Source organism: Chiloscyllium punctatum, chromosome 41 (genome assembly GCF_047496795.1).
Source record: "Chiloscyllium punctatum isolate Juve2018m chromosome 41, sChiPun1.3, whole genome shotgun sequence".
NCBI lineage: Eukaryota > Metazoa > Chordata > Chondrichthyes > Orectolobiformes > Hemiscylliidae > Chiloscyllium > Chiloscyllium punctatum.
This window is the reverse complement of record NC_092779.1, coordinates 18806651-18820443: the sequence shown is the minus strand read 5'-3', so window position 1 is coordinate 18820443 and position 13793 is coordinate 18806651. Positions and strand designations below refer to the sequence as shown.

At 41.8% G+C, this 13793-nt stretch overlaps 1 protein-coding gene across 1 annotated transcript in view; it reads right to left on the bottom strand.

Moving 5' to 3' along the window:
• Positions 1 to 13300, bottom strand: part of LOC140464902 (sodium-dependent neutral amino acid transporter B(0)AT3-like) — a 60974-nt gene extending 47674 nt beyond the window's left edge. The window contains exons 1-2 of the mRNA XM_072560499.1: positions 13110 to 13300; positions 3526 to 3666 (exon numbers count right to left, since the gene is read on the bottom strand). Of these exons, the coding sequence (XP_072416600.1) occupies positions 3526 to 3666; positions 13110 to 13281 (313 nt within the window). The 5' untranslated portion in view covers positions 13282 to 13300. The remainder of the gene's footprint in view (positions 1 to 3525; positions 3667 to 13109) is intronic.
• Positions 13301 to 13793: the final 493 nt, after the last annotated feature.

Below are 13793 nucleotides of genomic sequence, written 5' to 3'. Positions count from 1 at the left end.
CTCACCAGTTTGTAGTTCCCTGGCCTTTCCTTACCCCTTTCTTAAACAGTGGCACCACATTATGCAACCTCCAGTCTTCTGGCACTTCATCTATAGCTACTGATGATACAAATATCTCAGCAAGGGACCCAGCAATCACTTTCCCAGCTTCCCACAGAATTCTACAGCACGCTGATCAGGTCCTTGGATTTATCCACCTCTATATGTTTTAAGATATCCAGCACGTCCTCTTCTGCAATATGGACATTTTTCAAGATGTCCCTACTTATTTCTCCACATTGTCTATCTTCCATACCCTTCCCCACAATAAATACTGATGCAAAATACTTGTTTGGTATTTCCCCCATCTCCTATGGTTCCACTCATAAGCTGCCTTGCTGACCTTTAAGGGGTCCTATTCTCTCCCTAGTTGCCCATTTGTACTTAATGTATTTGTAGAATCCATTTGGATTCTCCTTAGCCCTATTTGCCAAAGCTATCTCATGTCCCCTTTTTGCCGTCCTGATTTCCCTCTTAAGTGTACTTCTACTGCCTTTATACTCTTCTAAGGATTCACTCAATCTATCCTGTCTATACCAGACATATGCATTTTTCTTTTTCTTGACCAAACCCTCTGTCTCTCTAGTCATCTGGCATTCCCTACCAGCCTTTCCTTTCATGCTAACAGGAATATACTGTCTCTGGACTCTCATTATCTCATTTTTGAATGCTTCCCATTTTCCAGCCGTCCCTTTACCTGTGAACATTTGCCCCCAGCCAGCTTTTGAAAGTTCTTGCCTAATACTGTCAAAATTGGCCTTTCTCCAATTTAGAACTTTAACTTTTAGATCTGATCCATCCATTCCCATCACTATTTTAGAACTATTAGAATTATAGTCACTGGCCCCAAAATGCTCCCCCACTGACACCTCAATCACCTGCCCTGCCTTATTTCCCAAGAGATGGTCAAGTTTTGCACCTTCTTTAGTAGGTATATCTACATACTGAATCAGAAAGTTTTCTTGCGCACTTAAATTCCTCTCCATCTAAACCCTTAACACTGTGGCTGTCTCAGTTGTATTGAGTCTTTTTATTGGTTAAATGCAAATGAGTGCTTTGCTCAGCCATTTTAGAGGGCAGTCCAAAGTCAACCACATTGCTGTGTGTCTGGAGAGTCATGTAGGCCAGATCAGATCAGGATAGCAGATTTCTTTCCCTCAAGGACATTAGTGAACCAAATGGGTTTTTATGACAATAGTTGTATGGCCATCATTGGACTTTTAATTCCAGATTTTCAAAACATTCAAATTCTGTCATTAGTTGTGGTTAAGAAGTTAACAAGCCCACCAAAATAACACAATCATAATGCCATGATATGAGGGAATTTCCTGGATGGAGAAATCTCCACGTTTCTCCTCAGGCAAAAAGTAAGCAAACCTGCAGAACAAATGGAGCCAGAGGTGTGTCAATCTTATGTTGTGCCTGACTATCAGGATATTAGGATACCGTTAAGAGATATGGTCATGATGTCATCATTGAATCATAGCCTATGACCTCAGGGTATAAAGGCTTTGGACTCCATCTTACCCTCGATCACTGGAAGCATGGCATTCTACTGGAATCATGCTGCTCTGTTGTAAAATCGAGTTACTACGTCAGGTACTTATGTACATAATATTTGTACATAATAGCTAGTTGTAATAAATGTTGGATTCTTTAATATCATGATGTTGATAGCCACTTTCTCATATTATGGACTACAAAGGAACCTCAATTTTCTGAGCGACAAGGATGGGGAATATTTCATTCGGTTAATTGAATTCCGGATAATCAAATGCCAGATAACATAGTTTAGCCAAGCATCACGACCATCTGATCTTGCTGATCTTAACGGTGGCTCAGTGGTTAGCACTGCTGCCTCACAGCATCAGAGACCCAGGTTCGATTCCCACTTCAGGTGACTGTGTGGAGTTTGCACGTTCTCCCCGTGTCTGCGTGGATTTCCTCCGGGTGCTCCGGTTTCCTCCCACAATCCAAAGATGTGCAGGTTAGGTGAACTGGCCATGCTAAATTGCCCATAGTGTTCAGGGATATGTAGGCAAATAAAGGGTAGGGGAATGGGTCTGGGTGGGTTATTCTTTGGAGGGTCAGTGTGGACTTGTTGGGCTGAAGGGCCTGTTTCCATACTGTAGGGATTCAAATTCTAATAATCCAATATCTGGATAATCAAGGTTCCTCTTGTATAATATAAACATTGCTGCATCAAGTAAAATGCCTTGTTTGAGGCAAGCTCACATCACTGGCCACTCTTTTAATCCTCTCAATGATTATTTCAAGATTTCTTCCATTTCCACACAGTTGCCCAGAGTTAGCCAGGAGGATCATGACAGTCTCATGACGCTTGTTATTAGTACACAAAAACCACAGGAATCTGTGGTGAGGAACAGGTAGCATTGAGGAGGTGGGAGGCTGCAGAAGGATTTGGAAAGTGGGCAAAGAAATGGCAGATGGAATACAACATGGGGAAGTGTGAGGTCATGCACTTTGGTTGGAAGAATACAGCATGGACTATTTTCTAAATGGGGAGAAAATTCAGAAGTCTGAAGTGCAAAGAGGCTTGGGGAGTTCTAGTCCAGAATTCTCTCAATGTAAACCTGCAGGTTGAGTCAATAGTTAGGAAGGCAAATACAATGATGGTATTTCTTTCGAGAGGACTTCAAAATAAGAGCAAAGATGTACTTCTGAGGCTATATAAGGCTCTGGTCAGGCCATATTTGGAGTATTATGTGCAGTTTTGGGCCCCATATCTCAGGAAGGATGTACTGGCTCTGGAGTAGGTTCAGAGGCGATTCAAGAGAATGATCCCAGGAATGAAAAGCTTAACATATGAGGAACATTTGAGGATTCTGGGTCTATACTCAATCGAGTTTAGAAGGAGGAAGGGGGGGATCTAATTGAAACTTACAGAATACTGAATGGTATTGACAGAGTGGGTGTTGGGAAGATGTTACCATTGATAGGAGAGACTAGGACATGAGGGCATATCTTTAGAATAAAGGGAAGACCTTTTTGAACAGAGATAACAAGAAGCTTGTACTTCTAAATAAATGTGTTGGACTATAACCTGGTATTGAAAAGCGTGGTGCTGGAAAAGTACAGCAGGTCAGACAGCATTCAAGACAGCACTATAACCTGGTGTTGTGTGATTTTTTACATTGATTTAAATGACAAACAGCAGTGGACCAGTCCTTGCGGCACACCGCTGATCACAGGTGTCCAGTCAAAAATGACAACCCCCTACCACTACCCTCTGTGTTCCACCATCAAGCAAATTTCGTATCATCTCTCTCCCCGGATCGCATGTGATCTAATCTTACTAATCTGTCTACCATTCAGGGCTTGCTAAAGACCATGTTGGCAATGCCTACAGCAGCAAGTGTTCTCGTTGTCAATTTACAAAATTTTAGAGTCTCTGGGAATTAAAAATGCAACTTAGTTAATTAAAAAAAACTGATTTATTTTCCAGTGTTAGAAAGAAGATCTTACCGACTCCTCCCAGGTAGGGGGAGATGGAGTTCCAGACACCAAAACTGCCTTTCCGGAGTCTCTGTCCGATTGCCAATTCAATGTGAAGTATTGGAATCCCCTCAAAGATCAGTGCAATAATGTATGGGATTAAAAAGGCTCCTGTGACCACAAAAGAAAGAATTTCAGCCAACATTTAAAAATTCACGTTTCTCTCCACAAGCCTTCACCTCTTCAATATTGTAACCTTTTCAGAGTTTTTTAATCACTATTTTTGATGACAGGAGGATTTGAAAAATGTAGCTATGTTTTAAAGTAAAGCATGTTTCCACAATTTGAAAAGAAACTGAAAGTCAGTAAAAAGCCACCGAGCTGCAATTTGATTGCTTTCCCCATACACAGTAAGTAAGGAGCATTTTAAAAAATCTATCATCATAATGGATAAACACCTCACAACCACTGTGTTGGGAAGTCTCAGATCCATTTTGGCTACAAACTGAGGGGTATTAAAAAAGAGATGCAGAGGGACTAGCAGTTAGTCAGGATTTTTAAACCAAAATGAAGACTGTGAATCCTAGCAGAGGTTACAGAAATGGGGGGAACCAGATGGATCTTGTTTAAGCACTACAAATAGGCATTTGGATGTGAATAGATTTCTCATTATTTTATGTTATTATAAGATACTGCACTGTTACTGAAGAAGTGTCACTGCACTCAAAATGTTGTCTCTGCTGTCTCTACACAGATGCTACCAGACCTGCTGAGTCTCTCCAGAACTTTCTGCCTTTTTCTATATTTACAGCATTCACTGCTCTGTGTTTTATTACACTATTTTTTATTCCCGTTTGGACTATAAACCAGACTACTGTATACCTAAACATACCAGGAGAGGTTTTGCAACTTGAAGATCAAGTGGAATTGGGTGGTTTGTATGTTAGCTGCACAAGGTTATGTACGTTGGATACTCTGTGAGATAGAATGGCACCAAGAGTCTCTGAATTAAGGAAAACTGCCTGGTGACAGCTTCAGATTGATCTATCTGCAGTTTGTTATGGACCTGCACAGACACCCCGAAGCTGGCAAACAACAGCATACCTACCATCCCTCTCTAGGAGTGAAAAGACAAAAATTGAAGATTAAAAAAAAAGAATTTGAATACAAGGGAAAGTCCAGGTCCACCCAGTCTGCTAACCTTTGTAGTTATAATGTTCACAGTCTGTTTTGACTTTCCTCTTCCCCCTTTGAAGACTTCTTGTTTGAATTCCCTTTGCATCCTTAGGTGAGGCATTCTGTGAGTCTCTCACTGTAGATAGTCACTTAAATTTTGATTAGATTAGATTGCCTACGGTGTGGAAACAGTCCCTTCGGCCCAACAAGTCTAAACCGACCCTCCAAAGAGTAACCCACCCAGACTCATTTCCCTCTGACTAATGTACCTAACACTATGGGCCATTTAACTTGACCAATTCATCTAAACTGCACATCTTTGGACTGTGGGAGGAAACTGGAGCATCCTGAGAAAACACATGCAGACACGGGGAGAATGTGCAAACTCCACACAGACAGTCGCCCGAGGCTGGAATCGAACCCACGTCCCTGGTGCTGTGAGGCAGCAGTACTAACCACTGGGCCACCGTGCTGCCCGTCTCTTTTTGTTAACAAACACATTTTGGAAGCCCAAATTAAAAATGTCTATAGTACTTTGGTTCAAGCTATGGTCATGACACCAGTACAGCAGGTCCATCTGGTAAACTGATCACCTTGGTGGTTGAACTGGGAGATGGCTTGTGGGATAGTGGGGCTTGATTATCGGCACTCTCTTACCAATTGAGTCACAATGTTATTCGTCTCATGTAAAGTCCAGCCCCCTGCTATGCTGGGATTTGAACCCATGTCCTCATTAAGACTAATTGGAAGAAACAAATCAAAACCAAACTGTTGCTCTGCGCATTCATTTTATGTAAACTAGCAACCAATCAATTTGCATCTGTCCCCATCTCATTGGTCATTGTCAGAGATATCATCTCTTTCTACCCTCAAACGACTTGGAGTCATAGTCATAGAGTTGTACAGCATGGAAACAGACCTTTCATTCCAACTTGTCCATGCTGACCAGATATCCTAAGTTAATCTAATTCTATTTACCAGCAATTAGCCCATATCTCTCTAAACTCTTCCTATTCATATACCCATCCAGATGCCTTTTAAATGTTGTATTTGTACCAGCCTCCATCACTTCCTCTAATAAGGAACCCTCATGAAGGGCTTTTGCCTGAAACGGCAATTTTCCTGCTCCTCGGATGCTGCCTGACCTGCTGTGCTTTTCCAGCATCACTATAACCTTGAGACTTATATGTGTGTTAAGAGTGTAAGGGGCGGAGAGAGAGAGCGAAAGAGTGTGTGTGTGTGAGTATGTGTGTGTGAATGTGTGTATGTGTGTGAATGAGTGTGCGTACCTGCATACTTGATAGAGTGTGTGCATGTGTGTGTCTGAGACAGAGCGTGTGTATGAGAGAGGGTCTGTGTGAGTGTGTAAGAGTATGTGAACATGTGTGCATGCTTGATAGAGTGTGTGCACGAGTGTGATGGAGTATATGCCTGTGAGAGGGTGTGCGCATGAATGAGTGTGGGTGTTTGTGTCTGAGAGAGAGCGTGTGTATGAGAGATGATCTGTGTGAGTGTGTAAAAGTGTGTGTGTGTGAGTATGAGAGAGTGTACAGTGCAGTGGGGTCACCTGTAGTGTGACATGAACCCAAAGTCCCTGTTGAGGCCATCCCCATGGGCACCGAACTTGGCTATCAGCCCCTGCTCGGCCACTCTGCATTGCTGTGTATCCCGAAGTCCACCTTGGAGGATAGTCACCCGAAGATCCAAGGCTGAATGTCCATGACCATTGATGTGTTCCCCAACTGGGAGGGAACATCCCTATCTGCTGATTGTTGCATGGTATAACTCAAGGATGGGATTCCAACAGACTCTAACCTCACACCTTTAATGCATTGTCTGAGCTGAGATGTCACCATTTTCTTCATAAAACCTTGTTATCTCAGGAATGTGACTTGAACAAAGTTCTGGGATTTATATATTTATCAGTTGAAACCTGCATCCCCATTCAAAGTGATTAAAGACTTCATAATGATCTCGGTTTGTTCAATACATCACATCAGTTGTATGACACTATGATCTTTTACTATAAATTCTGTGTCCTATGACCCTGCTCCAGTAGCTACATGGTGAAGGAGCAGCACTCCAAAAGCTAGTGCTTCCAAATAAATCTGTTGGACTATAATCTGGTGTTGTGTGGTTTTAACTTTGTCCACCCCAGCCCAACACCGGCTCCCCCATATCACAGCCTGAGAAAGGCAGCTCCTTGGTGACTGTTCACTGAACCAACATGTTTGCTGCAGGAAGGGCTAGGAGACATATCCCAATCCCACCTCAGTCAGGACAGGAATCGAATTCCCCTCTTTGGGTGTTGCATGTATGATGTACAGGCGCAGTATCTCAGTCACTCAAGCCTCCTCAGCCTTTGGTTACACCCCTTCTAAATTAAACATCGGGAAGAATAACGTTACCCAGTCACGTATTTAGTTCAGGCCACTCACGCAAGTTATGAGCGCTGCTGTGCCCAAGAAAATGCCTCAGGCGGGACTTGAGATTTATATCAGGAGAAAGTGAGGGCCACAGATGCTGGCGATCAGAATCAATAAGTGTGGTGCTGGAAAAGCACAGCCGGTCAGGCAGCATCCAAGGAACAGGAGAGTCAACATTCCTGATGCAGAGCTAATGCTTGAAACGTTGACTCTCCTGCTCCTTGGATGCTGCCTGACCTGCTGTGCTTTTCCAGCACCACCCGTTTTAACGTTGAGATTTATAGCAGCGCACTTTTGGCTGGCCTACCCTGCGTACCCTTGTGATAGTAATTCAAAACCAAAAAGCACACTGGGCAGGATCAGTGACAGTTCAAACACCAAAGAATAATTAAACTTGACTGTCCAAGGAAAAAGAGACCTGCACCTGAAAGATAGTTTAACTCACGTCTGAAACAGGAAAGGGAGTTTACCCTAGTTCTGATCGCATGAATGAGAATGGAACTGGATGAGTGCGTTCCAATCCAGCTGGACAATTGTGGAGAGATGCTGGACAAAAATAGTACGATCAAGTCTACAGGCAGTTTGAGCCCATGAGAAGGGAGTGCGTGTCTTATTCAGAGTCATATAGGATATAATTTATGTTTTTGACAAAGCGGTTAAGACATTAGATCAGAAGTAGGCTATTTGAGCCACCAGGTATACTCCACCAAGCACTGAGATAAAAGCCAATCTGATCATCTTCAGCTATAATTGCCTACCTTATCTCCATAACCCTTAATGCCCTTAATAATTAAAAATCTATCTGTCTCAGCTTTGAATATATCATTATTTTTTATTGTTATGATTTTAGATTTTATCGTCTCGTGCACTCAGGAATACAGGAGCACAATGAAAAGTGTATAATGTCACCACACATGGTGTCATCTGAGGTACCAAGGTACCGAGGTACAAAAAAAAACCAAGGTAGAAAGTAGTCAGAGAAACAAGAGTTTAAAAGTTAAGTATTACTTCATAAAATAGTAGAAAAATAAAGAAATAAGGTAATAGTTAACATTAAAGTCTTTTGTAGCTTAAACAAGGAAAACAATGGAATAAGTTAAAAGTTCAAGAGTCTGTCTGTTGTCTGTTCTTGATACCACCACCACAGATAGCGTCACTGCTGCTGAAACTAATATTCCTCATGTCCCGGCCTCAACACTCCTTTGCGGTAAATAATTTCACAGATTCACAACTCTCTGAGAGAAGATATTCCTCCTTGTCTCTGTCTTTAATGGGTAACTCCTTATTCTGAGCTTATACCCTCTGCTCCTGAGCTCTCTGAGTGATTGTGGTAAAGGTGGGAGACTCCTTATGGGACTCAAACATGTCGCTCCAGCCCAGCTGGGCATGAGTTAGAGGTGACAACACGGCAAAGAAATTTGGTGAGGAAACGAGGTTGGAGATGAGGCAGAAGGTTACAGGACACAGTGGGTCAGATTTGTTTTGAGAAGGATGATGGTAACACATATAAAGGACTGTGGAAAAACACTTAAAGTGAGCAAAGCATTACCAGCATAGACTGACACAGATAGCAGGAAGAGGATTTGGGTCATCAGTAGTTCAGTGAAAATAAGGGTGAAATAAGCAGTGAATGGGTCTCATGGACAAGATGAAGGGGAACAATTCCAGATCCTTTCTCTCTACATTACTGCAATCGCTCAGCTCTGACGTTGCTGTTGTGAATTGATTTGTAACCTCTCCAGTGCTTTGAACTAACTGCCTAAAAGGGTGGTAGAGGCAGGAGCCATCTCAACATTTAAGAAGTATTTGGATGAACACTTGAAATGCCATAGCACAAAGCTTATCGGCGAAACGCGGGATAATGGGTTGAGAGTAGATAGGTGCTGGATGACTGGTTTGGACATGATGGGCTGAAGGGCCTCTTTCTGTGTGGTAAAACAGAAGAAATTGCAGGACCCCTAGCAGAGATATGAGTGCAGTGCCAGAGGACAGGAAGGTGGCTAATGTTGTGCCTTTATTTAGGAAAGGCGGTAAGGAGAAGCCTGGGGACTAAAAAACCAGTGAGTCTGACATCAGTGGTGGGTGAGTCATTGGAGGGGATTCTGAGAGATAGGATTTACATGGACTTGGAGAGGCAAGGACTGATAAGGGATAGTCAGCATGGCTTTGTGCGTGGGAAATCATAATGCACAAACTAGATAGAAGTTTTGAAGGACATAACCAAAAAGATTGATGAGGGCGGAGATGGTTATGTTGTCTACATGGGCTTTAGTAAAGCCTTTGACAATGTTCCGTATCATAAATTGATTAGTAAAGTTAGATCACATAGCATTCAGGGAGAACTTGTCAATTGGATACAAAATTGGCTTTATGGTAGGATACAGAGGGTGAAGGTAGAGGGGGATTGTGTGTTGGACTGAAGGCTTGTGACCAGCGGTGTTTCACATGGGTCGGTGCAGGGTCCATATTTATATAAATGATTTGTGTGAGAATTTAGGAGGCACAGTTAGTAGGTTTGTAGATGACACCAGAATTGGTGGAATAGTCGACAATGAAGAAGGAGGTTAACTAAGATTATAAAGGGATTTTGATCAAATGAGTGAATGTTTTGAGGAGTGGTAAATCAGGTTTAATTTGGATAAATGCAAGTTATTGCACTTTGGTAAAGCAAACAAGGGTAGGATTTATACAGTTAATGGTAGGGCCCTGGGTAGTGTTGTCAAGCAGAGAGACCTATAGATTCAGGTACATAGTTCGTTGGAAGTTGCATTACAGGTAGACAGGATGGGGGGGGTTTGGGGGGGGGGGGTTAAGAAGGTGTTTTGCATGCTTGGGGCCTTCATTGCTCAGACCATTGAGTATAGGGGTTGGAATGTCATGTTGAGGTTGTACAGGACATTGTTGAGGCCACTTTTAGAGAACTGAGTGCAGTTTTGTTTGCCCAGCTATAGGAAGGATACTACTGAATTGGAGAGGGTTCAGAAAAGATTTACCAGGATATTGCCAGGACTGGAGGGTTTGAGTTAGGGGAGGCTGGACTTTTTTCACTGGAGTTTAGGATGTTGAGGGATGATCTTATAAAGGTGTGAAAACTCATGAGAGGCAAGGATAAGGTGAATACCAAAGGCTTTTTTCCTGGGACTGGGGGATCTTCAAAACTGACAGACATATATTTAAGGTGAGAGGAGAAAGTCTTAAAAGGGATCTGAAAGGCAACTTTTTCTCACAGAGTGGTTTGTATGTGGAATGAACTGCCAGAGAAAGTGGTGGATGCGGGTGCAGTTACAACATTTAAACAACATTTAGATAAGTAATTGCATAGGAAAGGTTTGGAGGGGTATTGATGAAATGCAGGCAAGTGGGACTAGTTTAGTTTTGGAAACATATTCAGCATGGGTGAGTAGGTCTAAAGGGTCTGTTTCTGTGCTATATGTATGATTCAATGACTCTATGATTCCATGATTTTATGGTTCAAGTTCATCATGTCTATAATTCTCCAGCTGAGGCACTTTCCATTTAGCTCTCAAGGATGACCAGCTCACTGGGAGAAAGTGAGGTCTACAGATGCTGGAGATCAGAGTCGTGAGTGTGTTGCTAGAAAAGCACAGCAGGTCAGGCAGCATCCGAAGAGCAGGAGAATCAACATTTCGGTTTCGGGCCAGAGCCCTTCATCAGGAATGCGCCTGGTCATTCATCAGCTCACTGGTCAAGTGCCGTTTTAAAGTTGGTCGGGCCCATTCCGAGCCACCCGCCATGTCACCTAAATCTACCAGAAAAACTGTAAGCTGAAATAAAAGCGAGCTGGAAAGAGCAGAACCATGTTAATATTTTACAATGTGGTGCACAAAAGGAAGATGCATTTTTGTTTTCCTTTTTCGCTGGATGTAAATCAGAACCGACAGCTCTGGGAGCAGGAATTAACCCATCCATCTTGCGATTTGCCAAGACAGTCATGTTATTTAAAGATGTTCTGCTGGATTGTGGATGACATCAAGGGGAGTTTGCAGACCCCATTCCGTCAAACAGTAAATCTCTTTATTTGGCCCAAGAAACTGCCAGGTCAGTGGATATTTTGGGCAGAGTCCAGGAAATGCTTTTAGGTGATGTGGATGAGAGGAAACCCGGGCAGCTCAATATCCTCTGCTCCTGAGAATAGTAAGATTTCTATCAGCTACTAAACTGAACTGATACTTCTGTAAGTCATTCATTCACATTTGTTAATAATCATTCACAAGCTTTACAAAACAAACATTTCAGTCTTTGTGGATTTTATCATCCATTCCTGTCCCTCACCAATTTTAGGGTCAACTGAAAGTGAATAACTCACTTAAGTGGAAATTTGAGAAAGACATTATTGAAGTAGAATTTCTTCAAAGGTGTTTCTGCCAGCTTTCTAACAAAGTTACTCAAGTCAATCAGCTTGAATAACTCTAGCCAGGATTGTAAACAATTGCCTGACAATTTCTACTTTGTAAATGTAATTTAAGTCATGGCTATCACAGCATCAGGTAAAGTAACAGTCTTATTTCCACACTTTTATGCCGGACTACCTCTCATTGTTGGAACCTTCGATATGGACCAGAAATCATGGGAATTAAAATCTGAGAGAGATGTAAAATGTGCTACTGATTTGTATTACTCTCACACAAAATCAAAATTGCCTCAATAACTTCTAACTACCCTTTTAAACCACCATGAAACTCATCAAAACCTGACTCCCGGTCTGTGTCTCTACTTTTTAATCTATGTTCACTACTTGTATAGAAGTTTTATAACTGATAACTCACACAGGAACAACGTTGCCTCCAACACACTGACTGTGAGGTATCCATTATTTACCAAGACAAGCTGATTGAGCATTATTTAGAGTCTATCAAAATAACATTAAAACCTTATTAGTTAGTACTTCACCCATCTTTCATCTCAGTACCTTTTTAAAACTGACGTGTAAATATATTCGTTTCAAAACACAACCTTTAATTATAATGTTTAGCTTTTAAATCTTTTGCCTGGCATGATTGTCAATGATGTATGAGGATGGTTGAGGGTAAGAAACGATAGACTAACATATGTACATCATTAAAACATGTTAAACATTTATATATTGGGTCAAATTAACTCTTCATCATCACATAAACAGTCACCTTTTCTTAAGTTTATTAAACAACAATTTGTCGACAGACCATCAGTTAGAGGTTGTCTAACTCACAGAGACAATCACATTAATAAAAACTGAAAGAACTGTGGATGCTGTAAATCAGAAACAGAAACAGAAGTTGCTGGAAAAGCTCAGCAGAACTGGCAGCATCTGTAAAGAGAAATCAGAGTTAACGTTTCAGGTCCAGTGACCCAAGAGTCTTAGAATCATAGAATGCCTACAGTGTGAAAACAGGCCATTTGGCCCAACAAGTCCACACTGACCCTCCAAAGGCTCTGCTGAGCTTTCCCAGCAACCTTTGTTTTTGTTTCTCAATCACATTGGTACTAGGTGGAAGAATCGTCATTGTTTTGCAAAAAGCAATTCATGAAAGTTACCTCATTATAGAGTCTTGTAACATTCTGAGTATACTGAGAAAAGTATCAAGGAATTTGTAAATTATACTCAAAAATAACCAACTGAAAATGACCATTATTTCAAAATAATGATTGGGGTTTCTTCGAGACAGAATAGGGCTTGATTATCACAGCACTTCAATAAGGTTGTCATGCAAAAAGCCATTATTGAAGACCCTTTCATTTTGAAGTACCATGGGGGATATTGATAGGCAAACACTTACAGTATTTTATTGATGCTCCTTTGTGCATTATTTCTATGTAGACATTAAACCTCTGACTTTGAGTGCTTCACTGTCTCTGCTAAAACAGTGAACAGAAGGATATTTTCTCCCGTGCTAATGGTCATTCTCTATCCTCTAACTGTGCAGTAACACAAAGTGACTTCGGAGCTAGAAATTCCAAAAACTCAATCAATTCGTACAAGCTTCTCTGCAGAGAACGTGCTTGTGTACTCACCACCTCCATACGTCTGACAGAGTTTGGGGAACCTCCATACATTTCCCAGTCCCACAGCAAGTCCTACACAGCTCAGGACATATTGGAACTTATTGTCCCACTTTGGTCTGTTTTCCTTCAGAACATCATTGGCTTCGCCTACAACACAATCATTCTCCTTTCCTGCTGCCATCTGGTCCAACTGAGGTCAAGTGAAAGGAAACGTTCGGATAGCCAACTACCTGGTTTTCTTTCATTTAATGTGTTATGTATACTGGATAATCTGGCACTGAGAATAATCTGAAAGTTATATGCAAACAGAGGGCAACTGAATGCAGCCAGATCTGACAGAGGTCAATGCCATTTGCTCAGACATCCTGAATAGACACTGGGAGCATTGTATGCTTAAGTGCTAATTAAAATATAACACTCTTGCCAGAAAAGACAGCTTTAGGCTGTCAAATAATAATGACATTGGTTAGTGGATAACAAGGTGACAGAAAGTTAAAACGGCACAATGGCTCAATTGGTGGCACGGTGGCTCAGTGGTTAGCACTGCTGCCTCACAGTGCCCGGGTCCTGGGTTCAATTCTTGCCTCGGGAAATTGTCTGTGTGGTATTTGCACATTCTCCCTGTGTCTGCTTGGGTTTCCTCTGGGTGTGCCGGTTTCCTCCCACAGTCCAAAGATGTGCAGGTTAGGTAAA